At 44.0% G+C, this 24803-nt stretch overlaps 1 protein-coding gene across 1 annotated transcript in view; it reads right to left on the bottom strand.

The window, feature by feature from the left end:
* POLN (DNA polymerase nu) overlaps positions 1–24803 on the bottom strand; it is a 156587-nt gene that overhangs the window by 90541 nt on the left and 41243 nt on the right. The window contains exons 7-12 of the mRNA XM_082727077.1: positions 23300–23457; positions 20912–20980; positions 18241–18301; positions 17482–17546; positions 4107–4190; positions 3522–3617 (exon numbers count right to left, since the gene is read on the bottom strand). Coding sequence (XP_082583203.1) covers positions 3522–3617; positions 4107–4190; positions 17482–17546; positions 18241–18301; positions 20912–20980; positions 23300–23457 — 533 coding nt within the window. The remainder of the gene's footprint in view (positions 1–3521; positions 3618–4106; positions 4191–17481; positions 17547–18240; positions 18302–20911; positions 20981–23299; positions 23458–24803) is intronic.

Raw genomic sequence — 24803 nt, 5'->3', positions numbered from 1 at the left:
AAGAAATGAGCTATCAACTAAGAAAAGACATGGAGAACTTGAAATGCACAAATCTGAGGGAAAGAATTCAGTCTGAAAAGGCTGCACACTATATGGGTTCCATCTACAGGACATTCTAGAAAAGGCAAAACTATGGGGACAGTGAAAATATTGGGGCAGGGGTGGGGTGAAGGGGGAACATGTGGAGCACGAGGGTGTTTAGGGCAGTGAAGGTACTCTGCATGATACCATAGTGGCAGACACCGTCATTACACATTTGTCCAAACCCATAGAATGTATGACACAAAGGGTGACCCTGGAGATATAGTATGGACTTTGGATGATGATGACTTGTCAGTGGAGGTTCACTGAATGTAACAAATGGTCCCAGTGTGGGGGGGTGCTGACAGTGGGAGAGAGGGTGGCGGGGAGGGTGTGCTGGCCGTGGAAAGAAGGCAGTATATGAAACTTCTCTGTACCTTCTGCTCAATATTGCTGTGAAATAAAATATAAGATTTAATAAAAATAAACGCCTAATAAAACTGTATCTAAGATCATAGTTGTGCTCTTGTTTGAACTGTTTGAGGTTACACATTTCACCTGAAGTCCACATCCCTCCCCACAGGAAGGGGAACGGAAAGGATGAAGGAAAGAAGAGAGGAGTCTTCATTTTGAATTTGGAACCATGTACATGTGCTCCCTAGTAAAAGTTCATCTTTTTTTAAAATGCACAAAGTAGTATGCCTTGGTCAGTTAAATAAAAGAGGTTAGTATGATTTACCTCGATCATGTCTTTGTAAAAAATCTACGCGAAAGCACACCAACACCAGAGGAGAGTTCCATCTCCTTAGTTGCCAGGTACCTGGAAGAGCTAAAGAGCAGCAGAGGGAAGGGCAACACTGCCAGCTGGTGCCAGGATGGAGAATAAATCAGCCCGAGACCCTCAGCTCCGGGCCCCATGAGGCCAAGCATGCGGCTTTCCCAGCTACCGCTGCTGCTCCACCTTTCAGGAGGTGGCCCTCTGCCACGTGGGTGTGAAATCCAGGCCCGAGTCTCCCTGGCGGGATGGAGCCTGCTCCATGCGGTCCCTGAGCTCCGTGAGTTAACAGCAGACAACTATGCTGGTGAGGGCTGCTTGGCTCTGGAGAGGCAACAAACAGTCAATCTTGGGCTTGGATCTGCAGAGCTTATAGCCTAGAGCGATAAGCCCACCAGGAGCTAAGATAACTTTAGGCACAGGAAACCAGTCTGGGGGAAGACACAGGTCATGCCAGGGGCCTTGCTGCTGTCTGTGTGGCCTGGGGAGGCCTCCCTGAAAGCCACTGCACAAACTCTAGAAGAGGCTGCAGACTGGCACAGGGCCCGCGCGGAACCTGCGAAGAGCAGTGTGCTGCTCAGGAGCGCTGGGAGCGAGGGGGCCTGAGAAGGTGCTATGGACACACTGGAGGGCCTGGACATGAACCTAGGGGTCACAGAAAGCCCCTGGAATGTACATCAGGGGAGGCTCTGCCTGGACTTGATGCATAAACAGCAGGGGGAGAGCAGATGGGGGGCCGTGCCAGGCTGTGAGTGGGAGGTGACTGAGGGGGTGGCTGCAAGGACTGACAGAGCCAATTACAGACTGATGTTTGCAGGCAGAGACGGTAAGGCTTGCTGCAGGTGAGGCTGGAAGAAGATCCAAGGTGACTTGTAGGTTTCTGGATGAAGTAGCTCATAATTACAGTCAGGACTTGCTGGTTTCTGAGAGCTCATGTCAGGCATGGTCCTAAGGACTGCTTCACACACAGGCACACATACACACACTTGTTGAAAACTCACAAGATTGCTGTAGGGAAAGGACTATTATTATCCTTCTTTTACAGATCAGGACACTGAGGCACAGAGGAGTCAGCATGCCCTAGCCATGCAGGAAGATGTGGTAGCCAATGCCACTGTCCTTGCTCTGCCCCTTACTGGAAGGATGAGGGGTCTCCGCCCAGGGGGCACCGAAGGAGGCAAATTCAAACCCCTTTCGGGACACATCACTCTGCAGATGTCTGTGACGCACAGAACTGCCCCCAGGACCCCAAGGGCTACACATGGGGACTGTCAGAAGACACAGGGCTCCAGCAGGGAAGACATGGGCAGAACGTGCAGGGCTGGACTGGCCATGTGCATAGGGAGGGAGGCTGCGGCTAAGTCTGACGCTGAATGCAGCACGCAGAGCACAAGATGCGCCCCCAGAGCTGGCTCTCACTGTAGCAACCCAGGTTCACTGCAGGGGCACCTGGGTCAGGATCTCGGGGTCCTGGGATCCAGCCCCACCTCCTGCTCCCTGCTTCACCCTCTGCCACTCCTATGCCCCCAGTCATTCTCTCTCTCTCTTTCTCAAATGAATAATAAAAAAAAAATCTTAAAAACAAAAACAACAACAACAAAAACCAAGTTTACTTATTGATGTCCACTCTGCATGCCCTCATGAATTTTACTCACTGGATTCTGAACATCTATTTATACTGTCCATTTTTTTAAAAAACATTTATCTTTTAAAGATTCATTGATTTAGCTTACAAAACGAGCAGAAGAGGGAGAGGCAAAGAATCCCAAGCACATTCCTCCTGAGTGCAGAACCCAACTGGGGGCTTGATCCTACTACTCCAAGACCACGACTTGAGCCAAAATCAAAGTTGAGGACTACTCAACCCACTAAGCCACCCAGTGTCCCATACTCAGCCATTCCAACAGAGCAGACTCTCACTCCTCCCTGTTTATCAAACAGGCTCTTCTTAAGGAAAATGTAGCTCAAATTTTCTAAAATAAATCTAGGGTGATGCCTGGGTGGCTCAGTTGCTTAAGTGCCTGCCTTTGGCTCAGATCACGATCTCAGGATTCTGGATAAGTCCTGAAGCAGACTACTCCCTGCTTCTCCTTCTGCCTGATGCTCCCCTGGCTTGTGCGCTCTCTCCCTCTCCCTCTCTCTCTCTCTGACAAATAAATAAATAAATAAATAATCTTTTTTAAAAAAAGGAAAAACCTTCCACATCTATATTTTTTTAAAAATAAATATATCTAGGGGCACCTGGGTGGCTCAGTTGTTAAGTCTCTGCCTTCAGCTCCGGACTTGATCTCAGGGTCCTGGGATCGAGCCCCACATCGTGCTCTCTGCTCAGCGGGGAGCCTGCTTCCCCCTCCCCCTCTCTGTCTGACTCTCTGCCTACTTGGGATCTCTGACTGTCAAATAAATAAATAGGATCTTTAAATAAACAAATAAATAAATCTAGGAAAGGAGTGGCAGCCTTTAAATTCTAAGAGGCTATGATTGGACTGACAACCATTTGTTTTCAGAACAAAATTCCACCCAATTGTCCTTTGCAGATAACAAAGTTGGTGGATTGCTTCCAGAAAACTGTACTTTTTCTCATGGTTCAAACTAGGAGGGCAGCCCTGCGGGGTGCACCTGCTGCACAGCCCACTGCAGGGGGACAAGCAGGCCTAAGGGTGACTCACACATGGTAGAGGCATGCTACTGTCTCAAAAACAAAGGGGACAGTTTTTTAACTTACCACAGCTTCTGACGTGGATGGGAGTTTCTGCAGCCCTGTTCTAGGAAGAGTCTCCCTGGGACTCCGCAGGTGCAGTTTTAGCTTGCCAAAGAGGATCTTCAACAAAAGCAGGGACACGTGATGGACAGGTCTCAGCTTTGAGAGAAACTGAACATCACAGCCCCAGAAGGCCCACCCAATTAGATGCTACAAACACTCAAATTCTGATCTCATACTGTTCTTGGATCTGCAGGCTTTGAAGGAATGAATCTCAATGTGAGAAAACATGAACAACTTACATACTTTCCAGATAATAAACATAAAATAATATTTATAAATTAAGACTAAATCTCTCTTTAACCCCTAAGAAGTATTTTTTAAAAAGATTTTTTAATTTATCTATTTGATAGACAGAGACCACAAGAAGTCAGAGAGACAGGCACGGAGAGAGGAGGAAGCGGGCTCCTGGCTGAGCAGAGAGCCCAACGCGGGGCTCAATCCCAGGACCCTGAGACCACGACCTGAGCCGAAGGCAGAGGCATTAACCCACTGAGCCACCCAGGCACCCCAGAAGTATATTTTATAAGAAACAAAATTTCCCTTTACCTCTCGAAGCTGATTATTACTTGTTATATGAAACCGCTCTCCTGCAACAAAATGGGCTTCTCGCTCCAGTTCCTTGAGACGAGACTGTGAATGTGATATATAATCTTACTAATGTTTTTCACAATCTAAGATTATTTTATTTGCTCATCAAATAGTTCCCAACATAAGTTATTATAAGAATAAAAAATAGCCAAATGTTTACCAAAATGTATATTAAAAATATATCCTTTGACTCACAGTGGAAACCTCAGGCTCACAGAATCATCCTCTCCCAAACCTCAGGAAGCAAAATGAAAGAAGCAAAATAGGAAGTAACACACCAAAATAAGGGAAGAATGAATTCTCTAGGAATATTACTCCTAGAAAAGGGATCTAGCATCATACCACCAACTTGAAAGCATCCAAGGTGTCCCACAGTAAAGGAGTTAAGACCACTGACCTTGTAGGTCCCTCCCACCCAGCGGAGAGAGCAGTCACAGGGGGCACCAGGGACCATGCTCTGAACTGCCACATCCAACTACACAGAACACAGCCTGGCTTGAGGTGGGGGAGGGATGGATGGTCCAGGTGAAAAACAATCTAAGCATGTCCTCTGCATCAGCTGACACAGTACAGGGTGGGGGGCAGAGATGAATTTGTAAGCCCTCACCCCCTTGCCACTTCCATCAGAAGAAAAGTAGCAGGCAGCCAGGACTTAAAAACATAATTGTAAAAATGGGGCACCTGAGTGGCTCAGTGGGTTAAGCCTCTGCCTTCAGCTCATGTCATGATCTAATTGGGCTCTCTGCTCAGCGGGGAGCCTGCTTCCCTCTCTCTCTCTGTCTGCCTCTCTGCCTACTTGTGATCTCTGCCTGTCAAATAAATAAATAAAATCTTTAAAAAAAAACATAATTGTAAAAGAAAATAAAGCAGGGGTTAAACCAATCCACCCCGGTGAACTATCACTTGCATTCTCTCCTTCATCAGAAGAGGGCGGCCTTGAGGCTGACATTTTGAAAGAAGTTACAAAGATGGTCCAGAGAAGTTAGGAACAGAATGAACCTGATACAAAAAAGGAGTATCTAGGTGAAAAGAAGCCAGAAGCACATGCCTCGGTTAAAGTATGCCAGAACCTGGTTGTCAAAGAAAGAAATGAGAAAAAGCAACCAAGGAGCAGAGCATTAAAGGACAGATAATGGATTCCTTCAGGAGTAAGCCATACCTTAGGGAACAAAAACTCCAACAACAAACTGTGTGAGCTTCCAGTTAAAACGGCACAGTAAACTTGCACAATGATGCACCCGTGTTCAGGCACGGGAAGAAATGGATAAATAAACAGAGAAAAACAAAAAGATAGTTTCCTAAAAGAAACAAAACAAAACACAAGCATCTCTTCAGAGCGGGAATAAATACACACTGCAAAGCAGCAGGAAGAACAAGGGGGAAGCCCAGTGGGGCTGTGGGGCCAGAGGCTGGAGGCCCAGTCAGGCCACAAAGCGGGCATGGCAAGCCCTCCTTTCAGAGAGGAAGCTGGGCCAGTTTGTATCAGTTACCTGCTGCCGCATGACAGAGCACACTGGAGTGGATCAGCACCTCGGGTGGGGCTCAGCTAGGCACAGGTGCTGGCTGCATGGCCGCATGAGTAAATTCATTTCAAATTGTCACCTATTTAAAAGTTATGTTAACTGGTTTTTTCTTATTGATATGAGTTCTCTATTATAGTCTGCATAGGAGTCCTTTGTCATATGCATGAAAATACAATCAAAATTCCAACAGGATTTTTTTAAAAAGTAGATCAAAGAATTTTATATGGCCAATGCAAAGAACTTAAAACTAGACAATACCATATAGAATAAACACAAAGATGGAAGACATACCATAGGGTATGAAGACGTATTATTACAAAGCTACCATAACTAAGGCAGGGCAGTATTAGCACAGGATAGACCAAAAAACCCCATGAAACAAAACAGAGTCCAGAAAAAGATCCACATTACAAAAATCAAACATACTCTGAGACCAGCCTTGAAAATTCCCTAAGCAGACGAAACCCATCTTGTCCTACAAGTAATGCTCCAGTTAGTCTCTTTTGGGAGATCAGCAAGGCTAACTTGATCTGGGTTGTTTCTTGCTTGTGCCTCTGAAAATCATAAGTGAATCTCAAATTGTGCTCCCCAAAATCCTACTGCAGTAGTCCACCACTGTGAAGAATAACCAGTCTTTGCCTCCACACCATATAAGGGGCTTATGACATCAGACCTCTGAGCCTCGCTCCATGGCTTGTTTTGGTTTGTAAACTGTCTTTCTGTGTACAATTAAATTTTGCTAATTACTACTTCAGTGCTCCAGCGGTTTTATTTCTGCTTTTCTCTGAACTTCTGATAGTATTGATCTGACTTATGACACAGATGTTACTGTAATTCGGTGGGGGAAAACAATGGCACTTTTAATCAACTGAAAAAAACAGAAATCAACTTGGGGGGAAAAATCTTAATGATACCTGATACCACATAGAAAAATTAATGTGAAATGGATGATATGCTGAAAATAATACAGTTTATAGAAGAAAACACAGAAGAATATCTTTACTAGAAGGCATACAAAAGAGATCAGCACATAAAAATTCTTAAACATTTGAAAAAATGGTTCACTAAATTTCATTATAATAAAGAGATTCTGTTCACCAAAAGATACCACTATTAAGAGAGTGAAAAGACAAGCCACAGACACAGACTGAGTTGGAAAGTATTTTAGGTTCTATGGGGCACATATGGCTCCTGTCACCGTATTCTTCTTTATCTTTATATGTTTGTCTTTTAAAACTGTAACAACCACTCTTAACTTGTAGGCCATATGAAAATAGGCCACAGGATAAATTTGGTCCAGACTATTGTTTGCCAAACTCTGGACTGGGAGAAAGGATTTTCAATATATATTATAAAAGACTTACATACAGAATTTATTACAAGGACTCACATACAGAATATATAAAGACCTCTTACAAATCAATACAAAAAAATCAGTTAACATAAATTTCAGAGTGAGTGAAATCTTTGCAAAATTGATAACGAAAGAGTACATCCAAAATACCACCAAACGTAGGGAAAGGTCCTCAATATGATTAATCATCAGGGAAATGCAAACTAAATCCACAATGTAAATCCACACAATCCACTGTAAATATACAATGACAGACCCATCAGATCAAGTAAAGTGAGAAAGACTGGCAGTGTGCATGGTAAGGATGTAGCAAATGGAATTGGAAAAGGTCATGACCAATTCCAAGAAGTCTTTGGAAGTACCTATTACCACCTACACACACCCTATGTTCTAGCAATTCCACTTCCAGACATAAAATCAGGAGACAGGGGCACTCACATTTATGTACATGAATATTCACAGCCACTGTGATCACAGTGCCTACCGATGAGAAGGATGTAAGGAAGCTAAGACACGTTCTAAAATGGGTGTTACACAGCAAGTCTCATTGGAACACACATCTGCTAAACTCACCAAACAAGTGAATCCCAAAGACAGAATGTGAGTAAAAAAAGACAGAACCAAAGATCCCACATTGTGTGGTTCCATTTACATGAAGCTCAAAATCAATGAACAGAGTCAGATTAATGGCTCTCTCTGGGGGTACAGATGAGGAGGTGACAGGAGGAGGTGCCTTCTGGGTGCTGGAAATATTCTGTATCTTGCTCTGGGTGGAGTCACATGCATGTGTATGTGTGTAAAAACATGTCAAGCTGCACACTTAAAATTTACACCAAGGAGATTCTGGAAAAAAGTAGGAAGCACATGTGAGAAACTGCCTCCCCACCTGGACCACAGCTGCACGGGCAGAAACCATCTGATGCAATGACCATCCCAGACTCCGGAGTCTGTTGACCGCTTGCAACTTCCAGGCTTGGAAGGTAAATTACAGCTACTTTTGGTCAATTTCAGCTCTTAGCATGGTAGCAGCTACCCATCCCCATCTTCCACCACCAACCACACTGCAGGCAATCATCCACGTTTCTGGAACAGTGTGCAGAAGCCAGGGTGGGCAAAAAGACCCTGTCCTGCAAAGAACAGGGATCTGGGCTCTGACTGCCGATTTTAATAACACAAGTGCAGATAAATAGGCAGGCAGCCATGGTTGTAGCCCCTCCCCACATTGTTGTAAGACCCTCCCTCTCCAGCTGAACAGACTTCCAGGGGAATTAAAGGGCCAGCACTCTTTTGCATCTCCTTTCATTTTTTATTTTTCCTCCTTTTGAGAGCCAGAAATTAAAGACAAAGATGTTCAAACACTACTGCTTATGCAGGGAAAATTAGAAGCAGACCATGTATACCCAGGAAAAATCTTGGGAAAAACACGAGAAGACCTTAAGCTTGCCCCTCAGGCTGATCTTCAGCACAGAGACACCCCATGGCAATAAAAAAAAAAACAACAAAAAACACTAACATAGAAGAGCAAACCCTGTGGTGGGGGGGAGAATATGATTTCCAGAGCTACCACATTATCAGATTCAAATGTCCAATGTTCGATAAAAAATGTCAGGGCAGGGGCGCCTGGGTGGCTCAGTGGATTAAAGCCTCTGCCTTCAGCTCAGGTCATGATCCCAGGTTCCTGGGATCTAGCCACATCAGGCTCTCTGCTCAGCAGGAAGCCTGCTTCCTCCTCTCTCCTCTCTCTCTGCCTGCCTCTCTGCCTACTTGTGATCTCTGTCTATCAAATAAATAAATAAAATCTTTAAAAAAAAAAAATGTCAGGGCAGGGATGCCTGGGTGGCTCAGTTGGTTAAGCAGCTGCCTACGGCTCAGGTCATGATCCCAGCGTCCTGGGTTCAAGTCCCACATCGGGCTCCTTGCTCGGCAGGGAGCCTGCTTCTCCCTCTGCCTCTGTTTGCCAGTGCTCACTCTCCCTCTCTCTCTCTGACAAATAAATAAATAAAATCTTAAAAAAAAATGTCAGGACATACAAAGAAAAGTACCACATTCAAAGGGAAAAACAAAACAAAACATCAACAGAAACTGTCCCTGAATAAGACCTTATGGCAGATCTACTAGACAAAGACATTAAAACAACTGTCTTAAAGATGCTCAAAGAACAGGAGGAGGATGTGAAGAAAGTTAAGAAAACAATGTGTGAGCAAAATGTAAATAATGACAAAGAGAGAAAAAAAACCTAAAAGGAAATCAAAAAGAAATTCTGGAGCTGAAAAGTATATTAACTGAAACAGAAAATTCCTTTGAGTGGCTCAACATCAGATATGAGCAGGCAGAAGAAAGAATCAATGAACTTGAAGGCAAGGTAATGGAACTTACTGAGGCTGAGGAACACACAGAGAAGAAATTAAAGAAAAGTGAACAAAGCCCAAGGGACCAGTGGAATGCATATGCTTTGCATATGCTTTGCATATGCATTGTGGGCATCCCAGAAGGAGGTGAGGAAGAAAGGGGCAGCAAAAATACTTGAAGAAATAATGGCTGAAAACCTCTCAAATTGGATGAAATACATGAATATAAACATCCAAGAAGCTCTACAAACTTCAAGTAAGAAGAACTGAGATCAACACCAAGGCATAATGTAATCAAGGTTTCAAAAGCCAAAGGTGAACAGATAATCTTGAAATTAGCAAGAGAAAATTGTCCTCACATATAAGGCATCCTCAATAACGTCAGTGAGCAGATCTCTCATCAGAAACTTTAGAGGACAGAAGACAGTGAGCCAGTATTTTCAAAGTGCTAAAAGGAAAAACTGTCAACCAACTATCCTGCATCTGGCAAAACTGTCCTTCAAGGCTGAGGGAGACACTGAAATATTCCCAGATAAAGAAAAACTGATGGAGATGTGATCACTACATGTGCCCTGGAGGAAATGCTCCAGGAGTCCTACAGGGTGACATGAAAGGACACTAGACAGTGTCTCAAAGCCATATGGAGAAATAAAGATCTCAAGAAAGGTGACTATGTGGGCACTTATATAAGCTAGTATTATAATAACAATCTGTTATTTTCTCCATACTTAAAAAAAATTAAGAGTTAAAATCTAATATTACTGTAATGTTGGTTTATGATTCCAAGTCATGTTTCCTAAATAGTTTAAGAGACTAATGCACTTAAAAAATTATTAGCTTATGTTTGGGGCATACAATGTATAAAGATATAATTTTGTGGCATCAACAACTGAAAGGGGTGGGGATAGAGCTGTAAAGGAGCAGAGTTTTTGCATGTTATTCAAGCTAAACTGTAATAAACTCAAATTAGAGTGTTATAATGTTAGGATGTTAAATGTCATCCCCACGGTAACCACAAAGAAAATAGCTATAGGATATACACAAAAGAGAATGAGAAAGGAATTTAAATGATTCACTATAAAAAAGCAACTAAACACAAAGAAGAAGTAATACAGGAAAATGAGAGACAAAAAAATGTATAATGCACATAGAAAACAGCACAACGACAGAAGCTGAGTCCCTCCTTATCAGTATTACTTACATGTAAGTGGATTAAACTTTCCAATCAAAAGACAGAGATTGGCATAATAGATAAAAACATACGGTCCAACTACATGCTGTCCACAGAGGCGAACATTATTTTTTAAAAGATTTTATTTATTTATTTGAGAAAGACAGAGCATGAGCAGAGGGAGGGGCAGAGGGAGAGGAACAAGCAGACTCCCTGCTGAGCAGGAAATCCAATGTGGGACTCGATCCCAGGACCCCAGGACCATGACCTAAGCCAAAGGCAGATGTTTCACCAAAGGAGCCACCCAGGTGTCCCAAAAGACAAACTTTAAATTCAAAGATACAGACAGGTTGAAAGTACAAGGACAGAAAGAGATATGCAAATAGTGACACAAAGAGAGCAGGGATGGCTATATTAATACCAGAAAAAATAGACTTTAAATAAAAAATGGTTACTAGAGACAAAGGATGACATGTATGTGACACATACAGCAACTGTCATACAACACTTATAAACACACACCTAAGGACAGACCATCAAAATATATGAAGAAAAAAATGACAGAATTGAAGGGATAAATAGACAATTCTACAGTAATAGTTCCACTCACAATAACTGGTAGAACAGCCACAGAGAAGATAAGGAAACAGAGGACTTAAACAGCACAAGAAACCAATGAGATCCAACAGACACACAGAGCACCACCCACAACCACCATATACACTTACACATGGGACATTTTCTAGGACAGACCATATCTTAAGCCACAAATTAAGGCTCAAGATATATCAAAAAATAGTTATTATACAAAACATCTTCTCTGACTACAACAGGATGAAGTTAGAAATCAATAACAAAAGGAAAACTGGGGGGGGGGGGGGCGCATGCCTGGGAGGCTTAGTGGATTAAGCCTCTGCCTTTGGCTCAGGTCATGATCCCAGGGTCCTGGGATAGAGCCCCGTGTCAGGCTCTCCTCAGCAGAGAGCCTGCTTCCCCCTCTTTCTCTCTGCCTGCTTGTGATCTCTCTTTGTCTCTCTCAAATAAATAAATCCTTAAAAAATAAATAAATTAATAAAATAAAATAAAGCTTTGATTAAAAAAAAAAAAAAAAAGGAAAACTGGAGGGGCCCCTGGGTGGCTCAGAGGGTTAAAGCCTCTGCCTTCGGCTCAGGTCATGATCCCAGGGTCCTGGGATTGAGCCCTACATCGGGCTCTCTCCTTGGCGTGGAGCCTGCTTCCTCCTCTTTCTTCTCTGCCTACCTCTCTGCCTACTTGTGATCTCTCTCTGTTGAAAAAATAAATAAAATCTTTAAAAAAAAAAAAAAAAGGAAAACTGGAAAATTCACTAAACTGTGGAAAATAAATTATTTTAAAATGATCAAAGGATCAAAGAATAACTCAAAAGAGAATTTAGAAATTATTTAGAGATGAATAAAAATGAAAACACAATATATCACAACTTATAGGATGCAGCAAAAGCTGCAATAAAGGGGAATTTTTTAAAAATTTTATTTATTTACTTGACAGAGATCACAGGTAGGCAGAAAGACAGGCAGAGAGAGAGAGGAAGAAGCAGGCTCCCCGCTGAGCAGAGAGCCTGATGTGGGGCTCAATCCCAGGACCCTGAGATCATGACCTGAGCCGAAGGCAGAGGCTTAACCCACTGAGCCACCGAGGCACCCCTAAAGGGGAATTTAATACCTATAAATATTAAGAAACAAGAAAGACCTGAAATCAGTAACCTAACTTTACAACTTAAAGAACTACAAGAACAGATTAAACCCCAAGGTGAAAAAAAGATGATGATAAATATCAGAATAGAGATAAAGGAAATAAATAGGGAAACAGTAGAGAAAACTGATAAAACCAAAAGTTAGTTTTTCAAAAAAAATTTTTTTAAATTGACAAGTTTTCACTAGGTAGGCTAAGAAAAAAAGAGAAAACTCAAAGTAATAAAATCAGAAATGAGAGTGGGGACATTGTTCTACAAAAATAAGAAGAATTACAAAAGAGTACTATACACCAACAAACTGGATAACCTAGATGAAACATAAAAGTTCAATCAACAATCACAAAACCCATCAAGATTAAATCACCAAGAAATAGAAAATCTGAATAGTCCTAAAACTTAATAAGGAGATTGAATCAATAATTCTTCTCCCAACAAAGAAGAGCCCCAGATTATTAACTTCACGAGTGAATTCTACCAAACATTTAAAGAAGAACCAACACCAATCCTTCCCAAACTTTTCCAAAAAAATGAAGAGGATGGAAGACCACTTCCTAACTCATTCTGAGGCCAGCATTACCCTGATACCAAAGCCAGACAGAGATACAAGAAAAAGATAGACCAACAACCCTTACGAATATCAATGTAAAAACCCTCAACATAGTAATAATATTTTAAAAGGACTATATACCATGACCAAGTGGGATTTATTCCTGGCATGCAAGTATGGGTCCATACATGGAAACTGATCAATGTAATATGCCACATCAACACCAGGAGGGAGGAAAAAAAAAAAACAGAGGATCATGTTGAAAATCATTTGACAATATTTAACACCCTTTCATGATTAAAAAAAAAAAAAAAAACCATTCAGCAAACTAAGGACAGATGGGAATTACCTCCACATAATAAAAACCATATAAGAAAACCCACAGAGGGGTGCCTGGGTGGCTCAGTGGGTTAAAGCCTCTGCCTTCGGCTCAGGTAGTGATCTCAGGGTCCTGGGATCGAGCCCCACATCAGGCTCTCTGCTCAGCAGGAAGCCTACTTCCCTTCCTCTCTCTGCCTGCCTCTCTGCCTACTTGTGATCTCTGTCTGTCAAATGGATAAATAAAATCTTAAAAAAAAAAAAAAAAAGAAAACCCACAGAAAGACTGAGAGCATTTCCTCTAAGATGAGGAACAAGGCAAGGTTGTTTGCTTTCACCACTTCTATTCAACATGGTACCAGAAGTTCTGGTCAGAGCAATTAGGCAAGAAAAAAAAAGGCATCTACATTGGACAGAAGAAGTAAATTTATCTCTGCATGATATGATTTCATATATAGAAAACTCACCATTTATGTGTAGAGTCCACACCTAAAAAAAACAAAAACAAAAAACAAAACAAAACAAAAAACCCTCCAAACAACTGTTAGAACTTTGGAACTCAGCAGAGTAGCAGGATACAACATCAACACACAAAAATTAGCCGTATTTCTACACATGAACAATCTGAAAAGGAAATTACAAAAACAATTCTATTCATCGTAGCATCAAAAAGAATAAAATATTTAGGAATTAACAAAGACGATGAAGGACTCAAACAGTGAAAATGATAAAACACTGCTGAAATCAATTTAAAAATAAATAAATAAATGGAAATACATCTCATGTTTGTGGATTGGAAGATTTACCAAAACTACTCAAAGAGATCTACAGATTCAATGTAATTCCTATCAAAATCCCAAAGACCTTTTTTTAGAAAGAGAAAAATGCATCCTAAAATTCATACAAAATCTCAAGAGACCCCAAATAGGCAAAACAATCTTGAAAAAAGAACATATGTGGAGGCCCCATACTTCCTGATTTCACAACTGACTACAAAGCTACACTAATCAAAACAGTGTGTACTAGCATAGGACAGACATAGAGACAAAGAGAATAGAGTCGTGAGCCCAGAAACAAACCCTTGCAAATATGGTCAAATTATTTTGGACAAGCACGCCAAGAACATTCAATGGAGAATGTAAATGAGAGTGGGGACATTGTTCTACAAAAATGAGAAGAATTACAAAAGAGTACTATACACCAACAAATTGGATAACCTAGATGAAACATAAAAGTTCAATCAACAATCACAAAACCCATCAAGATTAAATCACCAAGAAATAGAAAATCTGAATAGTCCTAAAACTAATAAGGAAGTCTATTCCCAGATAGTGCGGGAAAATTGGGCATTCACATGCAGAAAAATGAAGGTGGACCCCTACATTGTACCATTTATAAAAATTAACTCAAGGACCTAATCAAGGTATCAAGGACCTAAATGTAAGACCTACAACAATAAAACTCTTTGAAGGAGACACAAGACAAAACTTCACAATATAGTATTTGACAGCTATTTCTTGGATATGACAACAAAGGCAAAGGTAAAAGAAAAAAAAATTTACATTGGACTATGAAAACTTAGAAATTTTGTGCATCGAAAGACACTATCAACAGAGTAAAAACGTAACCCATTAAAAATGAGGAAATATTAAAAAATCATATATCTGAAAAGGATTGCTATCCAGAGTATATATAGAGAATTCCTAAAACTCAACAAGAAGAAAAAATTAACAACCTAATTTAAAAATGGGCAAAAGACCTGAATAGGCATTTTACTAAAGATGATACACATATGGTCAGTAAGCACATGAAAAGATGATCAATATCACTAAACATTAGGGGAATAAGAATCAAAACTACACTGAGATACCACCTCACACCCATTAGGATGGCTATTATACAAACAAAACAAAACAAAAAACTGAGAAAACAATAGGTATCAGTGAGGATGTAGAGAAAGTGCGCTTATGCACTCTTATTGGGAGTGCAAAATGGTGGAAATAAGTACAGTGGTTCCTCAAAAAATTAAAAATTACTGTAAAATCTAGCAATTTGCCTTGGGGTATGTACTCAAAAGAACTGAAAGCAGGGCTTCACAGAGCTCTTTATACACCCATTTTTATAGCAGCATTACTCACAATGGCTAGAACACGGAAGCAAACCCAGTCACTTGCCTCCTCTGGCAGATGAATGGTAAGCAAAATGTGGTACATACATCTGACCTTGAAAAGGAAGAAAAGTGCAACATGCTAAAACCAGGATAAATGCTGAAGACATTATGTTAAGTGAAATAAGCCAGTGACAAAAAGATAAATTCTGCGTGATTCAACTTACATGAAGTACCCAGAGCAGTCAGATCATAGAGACAGAGAGCATAATGGTGGCTGTTGGGAGCGGTGGGGAGGGGCGAGTGCGAAGTGACTGGGATGGATGGCAGTCGTGCCACACAAGCACACGAATGTATTTAATACCACTGTACTGTCTAATCGGAAATTGCTAAGATGGTAAGCTTTATGCTAAATGTTACATTTTATCACAATAATTAAAAATATTTGTACTATTCACTGTAGGAAATGTCTTTCTCAATTAAAAAAGTACATAAAAAGAAAAAATCAGGTGGATTATGAACCTAAATGCAAAGGCTAATAAAAACAGCTTTTAAACATAATACATGAGAATACTTCATGAGCTTGACATAAGGAAAGCTTTCTTAAACAGCACACAGAAAGCACTAACCAAAGATGGGTAAATTATGCTACATTAAAAATTAGGAACTTCTTATTTGTCAGAAGACATCATGAGGAGAGTAAAAAGGTAACACAGAGAGGGAGAAGGTCTATGTGACAGGCTTGTAACTGGAGTTTATCAAGATGTCCTATAAATTAGTAAGGGAAAGACAGAGCACTCCATGTGAAAATGGGTAAGAAACATGAAAAAAGACCTTTTACCAAAGAGAAACTCCTAGTAGCCAATGATGACTTAAAAAGCTATTCCATCTCATCAGTAGTCAGGAAAATAGAAACCAAAATTCTACCAAGATACCATTATGTCCCCGCCAGAATGGTTGCTCTGAAAAGCCTGAGGTCCCCATGTAGGTGAGGCTGTGCAATGGAAGGACCCTCCCGTGTGTGCTCCCGGTGGTGTGACTTTGAAAAGCAACTCAGGGCTGCTTTCTGAAGCTGAGGAGACCATCCTGCACCCAAGGCCCAGCGGACATGCTCAGTGGAGCAGCGTGCCACACCCCAGATGCTGTCCACAGTGGGATGCGGGCGAAGGAAGACAAAGCCCGAGCCACACAGGACAGTGGTAGAGCTGAGACTTGGGGTGAAGGGAGCGCATCAGATAACCCCTAACTCATAGTTCCAAAGGAAAGCCACTGAGGCACTGAGGTGGAAAGGAAACCAAAGCAATAAGTAGTGAATCCAGAAGTCAGGGCAGAGGTTACTTTTGGCAGCGGGAAGGGGTTCTGATGGGGAAAGGGCACACAGCACTTCTGGAAATTTTACACTATGACTCAGGTGATGGTTATACCAGAGCTTCCCTTAAAATAACTTACGTGAAGCATTTTAATGCATTTTTTATGCATTTCCATGCACCATCTGTATTTTTAATTTTTCATATTCATTTTTAAAAATTTTGTTCTTGCTTTTTATTTATTTTTTAAAAAGATTTTATTTATTTGCCAGGGATAGAGAGAGAGAGTACACACAAGCAGGCAGAGAGGCAGGCAGAGGCAGCGAGAGAAGCAGGCTCCCTGCTGAACAAGGAGCCCGATGCGGGACTCGATCCCAGGACCTTGGGATCATGACCTGAGCTGAAGGCAGCGCCTTAACGAACTGAGCCACCCAGGTGTCCCTTTTTCTTGCTTTTTAAAACGATCTTATTTATCTGAGAAAGAGAGAGAGAGCATGAGTAGGGGGAGCAGCAGAGGGAAAAGCAGACTCCCCGCAGAGCAGGGAGCCCAGACCCTGATGCAGAATTCGATCCCAGGACATTGGGATCATGACCTGAGCCAAAGGCAGATGCTTCACCAACTGAGCCACCTGGGTCCCCTATTCTTGCTTTTACCAAGAACCCAAGAAATCCATGAACTCCCCTCACCCAACTATAGGTGGTGTCCCTGTGAGAAGAACCTGACCTTTCAGAAGCCGGAGGACCCATGATATCCTGTGTGCACCATGGAGCAAGCTCCCAGCCATGTGCCTGTTTACGGCTGGTCAGGGCCCAGTGCTCCCCTGAACATACATCCAAGCCAGGTGAACGAGGAATGGAGAAGGGGGGGAAGGACTTACAGGCAGGAAAGAGCTAACAGGCAGCCTGGCTCTGAAATAAAAACGCACCCCCAGAAGGGCTGAAGTCCTCTCCATCTCTCCTCTGTTCACCCGAATGCTGTGGCTCTCCATCACTGTGATTCAAACACCAAAGCAGATCAAACTTGCATCAATGAGTTATCTCCACGAAAGCCTCTGGGACGGGGAGCAAGACTTACTCCCTCACAAGGACAATAATGACAGTGCCTGCTGCGTCCCACCTCCACAAACGATCTGTGAGGGTCAATGCTGGAGCCCAGCAGTGGCGGTGGGGGCCGTGGGGACACTCCCTGAATGGCCACATGGGACGGAGTCATCTCGGGCCAGCCAGGCTGTGGAGCACTGGGCTGGGCTTGGCTCCCCTAGTGCCCAGCAGGACCTGGGTCAAGTGGGGGCTGTGAGACAAAGGCAGAGGAGGGCTCGCACCCCCTGTCCTAGGTGCTGTCCCTAAGGGCAGGACTGACAGTACACCACCAGGACAAACAACTGCTGTGCAGAACATGCCACAGGCTCACTCCACACTGCTGCTCTGAGGAGTGTGGGGCTGCCGCTCGGCCAGGATGTAAAAGGGACCTCATGTGACTGAGAGGTCAGAACCGTCTCGTTCTTCTAGATCAACAGGTGATGCTCTCCAACCCCTCTTATTACAGAGAGGGGAATACAGGGCTTGCTGCCTTGCAGAACTCCCATGACACACTGCCCACCCTAATAAGAGAGAAACAGCTGCTCTCAAACAGTGTCAAGAATTCCCTAGAAACACGATTGTCTGTCACCTTTATGGTACCTTACCTGCCAAAATTGGTATCAGAGGAAGCTCCAAAGTACAAAATAGTTGCCATAATCCATAAACCTGTTTTGTAGGAAGAAATGATACCAATGTTACTTTTAAATTATTTCTGTCTGCACTGGGCTGAACAGCCTACTTGATAGCACTGAGGTGAAATTCAGGCAACTTCCACCCAACAGCCACCCTCCTGTCATCCTCCTTCCTAGTAGAACTCCTATTTCTTTCAAATATCCTATTTCCTTACCAAGACCTCATAGAGATATTTAGAAATATAGGGTAGGCCAAGCCCCATTCCCAATTCTCTTTATCTTTCTCATTTTTAAAAATTTTAAAAATATTTTATTTATTTGAGAGAGAGAGAGAGAGCACACACACACAAGGGGAGCAGCAGAGGGAGAGGGAGAAGAAGACTCCCCACAGAGCCAGTTGCCCAATGAGGGGCTCAATCTCAGGACCCCTGAGATCAGGACCTGAGCCAAAGGCAGACACTTCACCAACTGAGCCACCCAGGGCCCCCAAATCTTTCTCATTTTTAAATGTGATGAAGGTATTGTAAACTTTTTTTTTTAAGATTTTATTTATTTATTTGACAGACATAGATCACACGTAGGCAGAGAGGCAGGCAGAGAGAGAGTGGGGGAAGCAGGCTACCCGCCAAGCAGAGAGCCTGATGCAGGGCCTGATCCCAGGACCCAGAGATCATGACTCTAGCCGAAGGCAGAGGCCCAACCCACTGAGCCACCCAGGCGCCCCAGTATTTTAAGCTTTTAATCTTCCGTTTAACTTCAGAATAGGTTTACTGAATTCCCAAAAGTATAGCTAGAATTTTCATTGGTTTTTGAATTGGCTTTAGAAATTAATGTGGGGAGAGGTGAAATCTTTATATGAGGTCACCAGGTCACCTCCTCCCAGAGTATGAAACATCTCTGCATTTATTCAGACTGTCTCCATGCCTCTTCTCAGGGCTTCTGTCATGTGTGTCCCTTCCTGCTGCCATCCAAAAGCCCTCTGCCTCACCTACACCTCCACCGTGCCCTCACTAGAGTCCTCCCGGCCCCAAGCCCTGAACTTTGCCCCAGCCCTTTCGGGGATGGGCTGACATGCTCCAAGACACCACCTGGCTCCTCCTCAGTTCTTGGGCTGTGTTAGTAGGGAAGAAAAAAGGGCTTCCTCTCTCCCGCTGGACCCCTCCCAGCAGCCCATAGTCCTGGGCCTGCAGCCACAGTGCCTCAAGCCCAGCTCCTGACCAGCAGCCTCTGCAGGGCCTTGGCTCTCCCCGGAGCCTGGTGACAGCTTCCCCTCCAGGCCCAATGGTGGAAAAGCAGTGCCTGTCCCCTGATGCTTTCTGTCCCTTATTGGCCCTTCACTCCTGGCCTTGCATCCACACACAGTCCCTTCCTTCAACACTTCTTGACTGTTCCTGTAAATGCCCTCTGCTTCCCAACGAGACTGAGGAGAGCTGTGTCCATCTTACTATTAAACTAAAATAAATGCTCTGCTTTTATGTCAATGGCAACATTAGAAACATCCCAGCTGAGGAGCACATAGGTGGCTCAGTGGGTTAAACATCTGACTTTGGCTCAGGTCATGATATCAGGGTCATGATCACAGGGTCCTGGGATGAAGCCCCCTCAGTGGGGAGTCTGCTGGAGAATTTTTCTCCCTCTCCATCTGCCCCTCCCCCTACTCATGCACTCCCTTTCTCTCTAATAAATAAATAAATAAATAAATAAAAACTTTTTTAAAAAAAGAAATATTTCAATTCATTTGGTAGCTTTTTAAAAATGCTACAGTTATTAGCCTACAGAAAACATTTTTTTAAAACTCCAAGTCCAGTCCCCCTACTCACGCACTCCCTTTCTCGCTAATAAATAAATAAATAAATAAAAACTTTTTTAAAAAAAGAAATATTTCAATTCATTTGGTAGCTTTTTAGAAATGCTACAGTTATTAGCCTACAGAAAACATTTTTTAAAAACTCCAAGTTCAGGGCACCACTGATGGCTCAGTGGGTTGGGCCTCTGCCTTCGGCTCGGGTCATGATCCCAGGGTCCAGGGATAGAGCCCCACATCGGGCTCTCTGCTCAGCAGGGAGCCTGCTTCCTCCTCTCTCTCTGCCTGCCTCTCTGCCTACTTGTGATCTACGTCTGTCAAATAAATAAATAAAATCTTAAAAAAAAAAGTTTAAAATACCTTCATCACACTTAAAAAGGAGGCAGAGGCCTCCTTGTGATCTCTTTCTGTCAAATGGATAAATAAAATCTTAAAAATAAAATAAAAATAAAAACTCCAAGTCCTTGGGGCACCTGGGTGGCTCAGTTGGTTAAGCAACGGCCTTCGGCTCCAGTCATGATCCCAGTTTCCTGGGATCAAGTGCCACATCAGGCTCCTTGCTCAGTGGGAGCCTGCTTACCCCTCTCCCTCTGCTGCTGCTTCCTCTGCTTGTACTCTCTCTCTGTGTCAAATAAATAAATAAAATCTTTAAAAAAAAAGAATACCCCTCCAGGTCCCATCATGTGGCCTGTCCTTCTATGAGTGAGGCACAAGTTTACTTGGCCTGAGGATTCACTGCTCTGTTTTCTGTACAGCTGTGAGCATGGATGGGAGTAAAAGATGCTCTTGGGGAACAGTGAGGAGGAGTGCCTGCCGACCCCAAGTTATGAGATGCCTTGCCTTCAGCTGGGAGCAAAGGCCCATCGTAAGTCTGTAGAGTGTCTTCAGGTTCACACGTACATTCTGATTCTTTTAAAAGATCAAAAGAATGAAAGATTAGGCAAACTTGCAGCAATGTTCATCGAAATCCAGGGAGGGACACAACCCACAGAAATGGGCACTAGCTAGGTGGCATGAGTCTTTCCATGGCAGACTGCCATGGCAGTCTTTCCAAGGCAGAATCTTTCTCTTGGCGGCCTCACCAAATAGCTCCCGTGGGCAAGCTCCCACGTTACACAACAGCCTTCTTACCAGGCAAGTGCAAGCTACCTGGAGCCTCTCCCCCAAACCCGGTTTTTTCCTCATTTTGCAGGAACTGCAGAGTGTCCACGGTGCAAAGATCACACGGTGGAAGAGACAGATGCGTGTCCCCCCCCCCCGTGCCCCAGTAGGCTGAGGAGCCACGTGGCCACCCTCAGCATCCGTCCTCACCCAGACGTCAGCCCCAGAGGCCTGAGCATGGACGATCAGGGCTGCAGCCCGCGACACACAGCCTGACTCTCCTTGCCAGATCACTCGCTCTGCCAAACAACTCCCCACACTCCACTTTTGGCCTCAAGGCCCCAAGCCAGAGAAACCCCAGGATGAGGAGCCAGCAGTGGACTGATGTAGTCTGGCCTTTGCACTCTCCTCATCCCCAGCCTTGGCTCTCACGCACGACTGGTATTGGGGCAGAATGTCTACTCCTGCCTGAATGAGCTTCCCACAGGACAGACCTCATGATGAGCCTCCCACTATGAGTGGTTCTCCAGCCAGGGCTCCGCCAGGACAAGACCAAGCTCCAAGGGGTACCAGCACCTTCCCGAAAGAGCCCCTGACACAGCTACCCATCTACCCCACACCTTCCTTCGAAATCTCACCCTTCTCTCCAGCTCCCGTGCTGCTCCCTTGGCCCAGACTTCTCCTGCATTCTCCCAGATAATTCCTGTCACCTCTTCAGCCAGCACAGAGTGGGCCTGGCTCTCGCCTCCCACCCCTCACACACTGCAGGCCTTCACAGTGGACACATTTCAAGTCAAGAGACTCAAGTGCGAGTTCGCAGGGGCCCCTGCTTTTCTTCCTGCAGTGTGCTGAGGGCCCTGGGTGAGGCAACAGCACATGGGCAGCACTGTGAGCAGCTGCTCCAGCCTGGGTGTGGGGCCCTGGCTCCTTGACAGGGAGAAAACACCTCTGTGGCTGTTGCTCTGTTACCGTGGCTACTCCCATTCCCAGATGCACTAGGAAGAAACTAGACTTTAGAGTCAGAAGCGCACACTTTGAACCACAGCCTCAACTTGACTTTGGGCAATGTGCATGCACATTGACCTTTCTGCACCTTGGTCTTCTCCTCTATAAACTGGAACTGGTAGTGCGGAGGTGGGCACATCCCTATTTCAGCTGCTCTTTGAGGAAGCTCCCCTCCCAGCATCATAAGATCAGTAGAACTCACCTTCATGTCCTCTACCCCCACCAAGGGGCACACATGTGGCACAGTGAGGGAACTCCCTGTGGGTCTTCAACAAAAGTGACAAATGGCTCACTGCTGGGCCTGGGGCCTGAGGGCTCATGTCTTCTGCAGCCTGTTACTGCTTTCCCTCTGAGTCTGTGAGCTCCCCCATATTCCTCAGACACATCCTCAGATTAAGGCGCAGTAAGTTTCTGCATTTGTACCTTCAAGTCCCCATATGACTCAGATCCTCCCTCACAGATGGCACAGGATGAAGGGCAGGAGCGAGCAGACCTCCCAGAGGCTCAGGGCCCTCACCTCACCAGCCACTCTGCCCCAGTGATTCCCAGCCCACAGCCAGTACTTGTGCTCCCTGAGCCCCTGTACACTCACCCACTCGTGCGTCTAGCGTGTTGCTGTTGATTTGCACACAGGAAGCCTCAAGAGAGTGGCCCAGCTGGGGGTCCCCTTCTCGGGGACTTTGCTCCAGAGCCATGAGTACCATGGCAACTGCAGACGTAGTTCCTAACAAATCGGTGTGTCTCCAGAACAGGCCTTGGGAAAACCCACCTGGGCACATGGAGTGAGGTGTGGCCAAAGCCTCTGTGTGGTGGCCAGGCCACCAGCACTACGAGCAGCTCATGGACACAGAGCATGTGGCTTGCTGACCCCAAAGAGTCCTTTTAGAAGAATCCCGCTGTGAACAGACTTCCCAGGGAGTTAGTTCCATGAAGGAATAGAAGTCACCCATCCTAATTCAATATCCTCCACCAGAAGCATCAGAGTAAAAAGCATTGTACAGAATAAGTGAAAATGATGTCAGCAATGTTCTTTTTATTACAGGACTGTATGAAGTGGAAGAAGTTTCAAGGAAAAAATTTGGGTTGACTAAGTTGGTAAACTCTGATCTTAACACAACTTACCACAGCATTTCTTGAGGAATTCCCATATGTGCTGTTCACATTAACAGAGATGGAGCCTTCAAGGTATTTTGCCACTAAATCTTCAAAAGAGGGTGAAGCATCCCCAGGATCTATAAGCCAGGCAGCAATTCTGGGATCAAGCCCTACAAAATGAACAACTACAAAGAAAAAGGCCATTTGATCACTCCACAAAAACTGAAGAACCATCCTTTTCTCAAGGGTCAAAATAATAATAATAGCATTGCCATCTAGTTATGGAGCTGAGTGCCAAAATGATGCTCCACCATTCCTGAGGAACTCAGAGCCTTTGGTACGAGCAGCCTCCACGACCTAGGTCCCATACAGGCAATCCCCATGGGGAACTGACCCCAGATAGCCGAAGAGGGGGACTAAACTAACATGGAACTTGGACCTCTCACAAATGTTCAGAGGTGGTGATGAGAACCCTCCGGTACTCTTCTGGCCTCCTCTCCCCCATCAGCCCCCCGCCCCTGCTCCCCAGCTTTCCAACCCTGCACCTCTCACTGGGCTGTCTTCCTAGGTGTCCTAACCCCTCTTCAGGGTGTCCAGGAGCCCAAGTCTTGTGAGCTGAAGAAAGAGCATAAGTGTCCTCATTGCCAAGTTCAGGGGTGTGGAGCAGTGGGCAGTGTATGTGAGGACAGAGATGCCTGGCATTTGGGGCATTTCCCCTGATGAGAGGAAAACCTGAGAGACCCCCCCCCCCAGATCTCTGCCGCACTGGGGTGTGTAAAACAATGCCACCCCTGGAGCTTGGGCTGTTACTGTCCCTAAGTACTAGATTTCTTATCCAAAAACCCAGGGAAGAGGTTGCTGTACATCTCTGTGAGACATATGGGAAGATGCTTTGTGAAAAACAAAAACGACATCTGCTAAGTAAGTTTTAGTGCCAGAGTATTTTAAACATTGACGGCAAGCTATAAAAGGGGGGAACTAATAAACTGAGAGATGAATATGAATTCTAAGAAACTGTGTTTTTAAGTTACTTTACATTTTCTAGATTTATTTATTTATTTTAGAGAGAGAGAGAGCACAAGCAGGGGTAGAGGGAGAGAGAGAGAGAATCCCAAGTAGACTCTGCACTGAGCATAGAGCCCAATCTGGGGCTTGAACTCAGGACTCTGAGATCATGACCTGAGCTGAAATTGAGACTCGGATTCTCAACCAATAGAGCCATCAAGGTGCCCCAACTTACTTAAACATTTTGAATAATGCTACATTAAAAACAAGTAGTTTGCTTTTAAACAAAATTATAGTCTTAGATCACAACACACTAAATATTATATCTTCTGGCATCTTTAAATTATGCTGTCTAAGAGATTTCTGTTTGTCAATGGATCCGGTATTGTGACTTTTTTATTTGATGTCTGGGAAGTCCCCAACGTTTGGAACCTTGGCTGGAACAACATGGGCAAGTGCTCTGGGAATTGCACCCACATTGGCTGCCCATGGTCTGACCCAACACCATGTGGCCACACTAACTGAT

This window comes from Mustela nivalis, assembly GCF_964662115.1.
Source record: "Mustela nivalis genome assembly, chromosome: 4".
In the NCBI taxonomy this organism is placed as follows: Eukaryota; Metazoa; Chordata; class Mammalia; order Carnivora; family Mustelidae; genus Mustela; species Mustela nivalis.
This window is presented reverse-complemented; position numbering and strand designations above follow the sequence as displayed.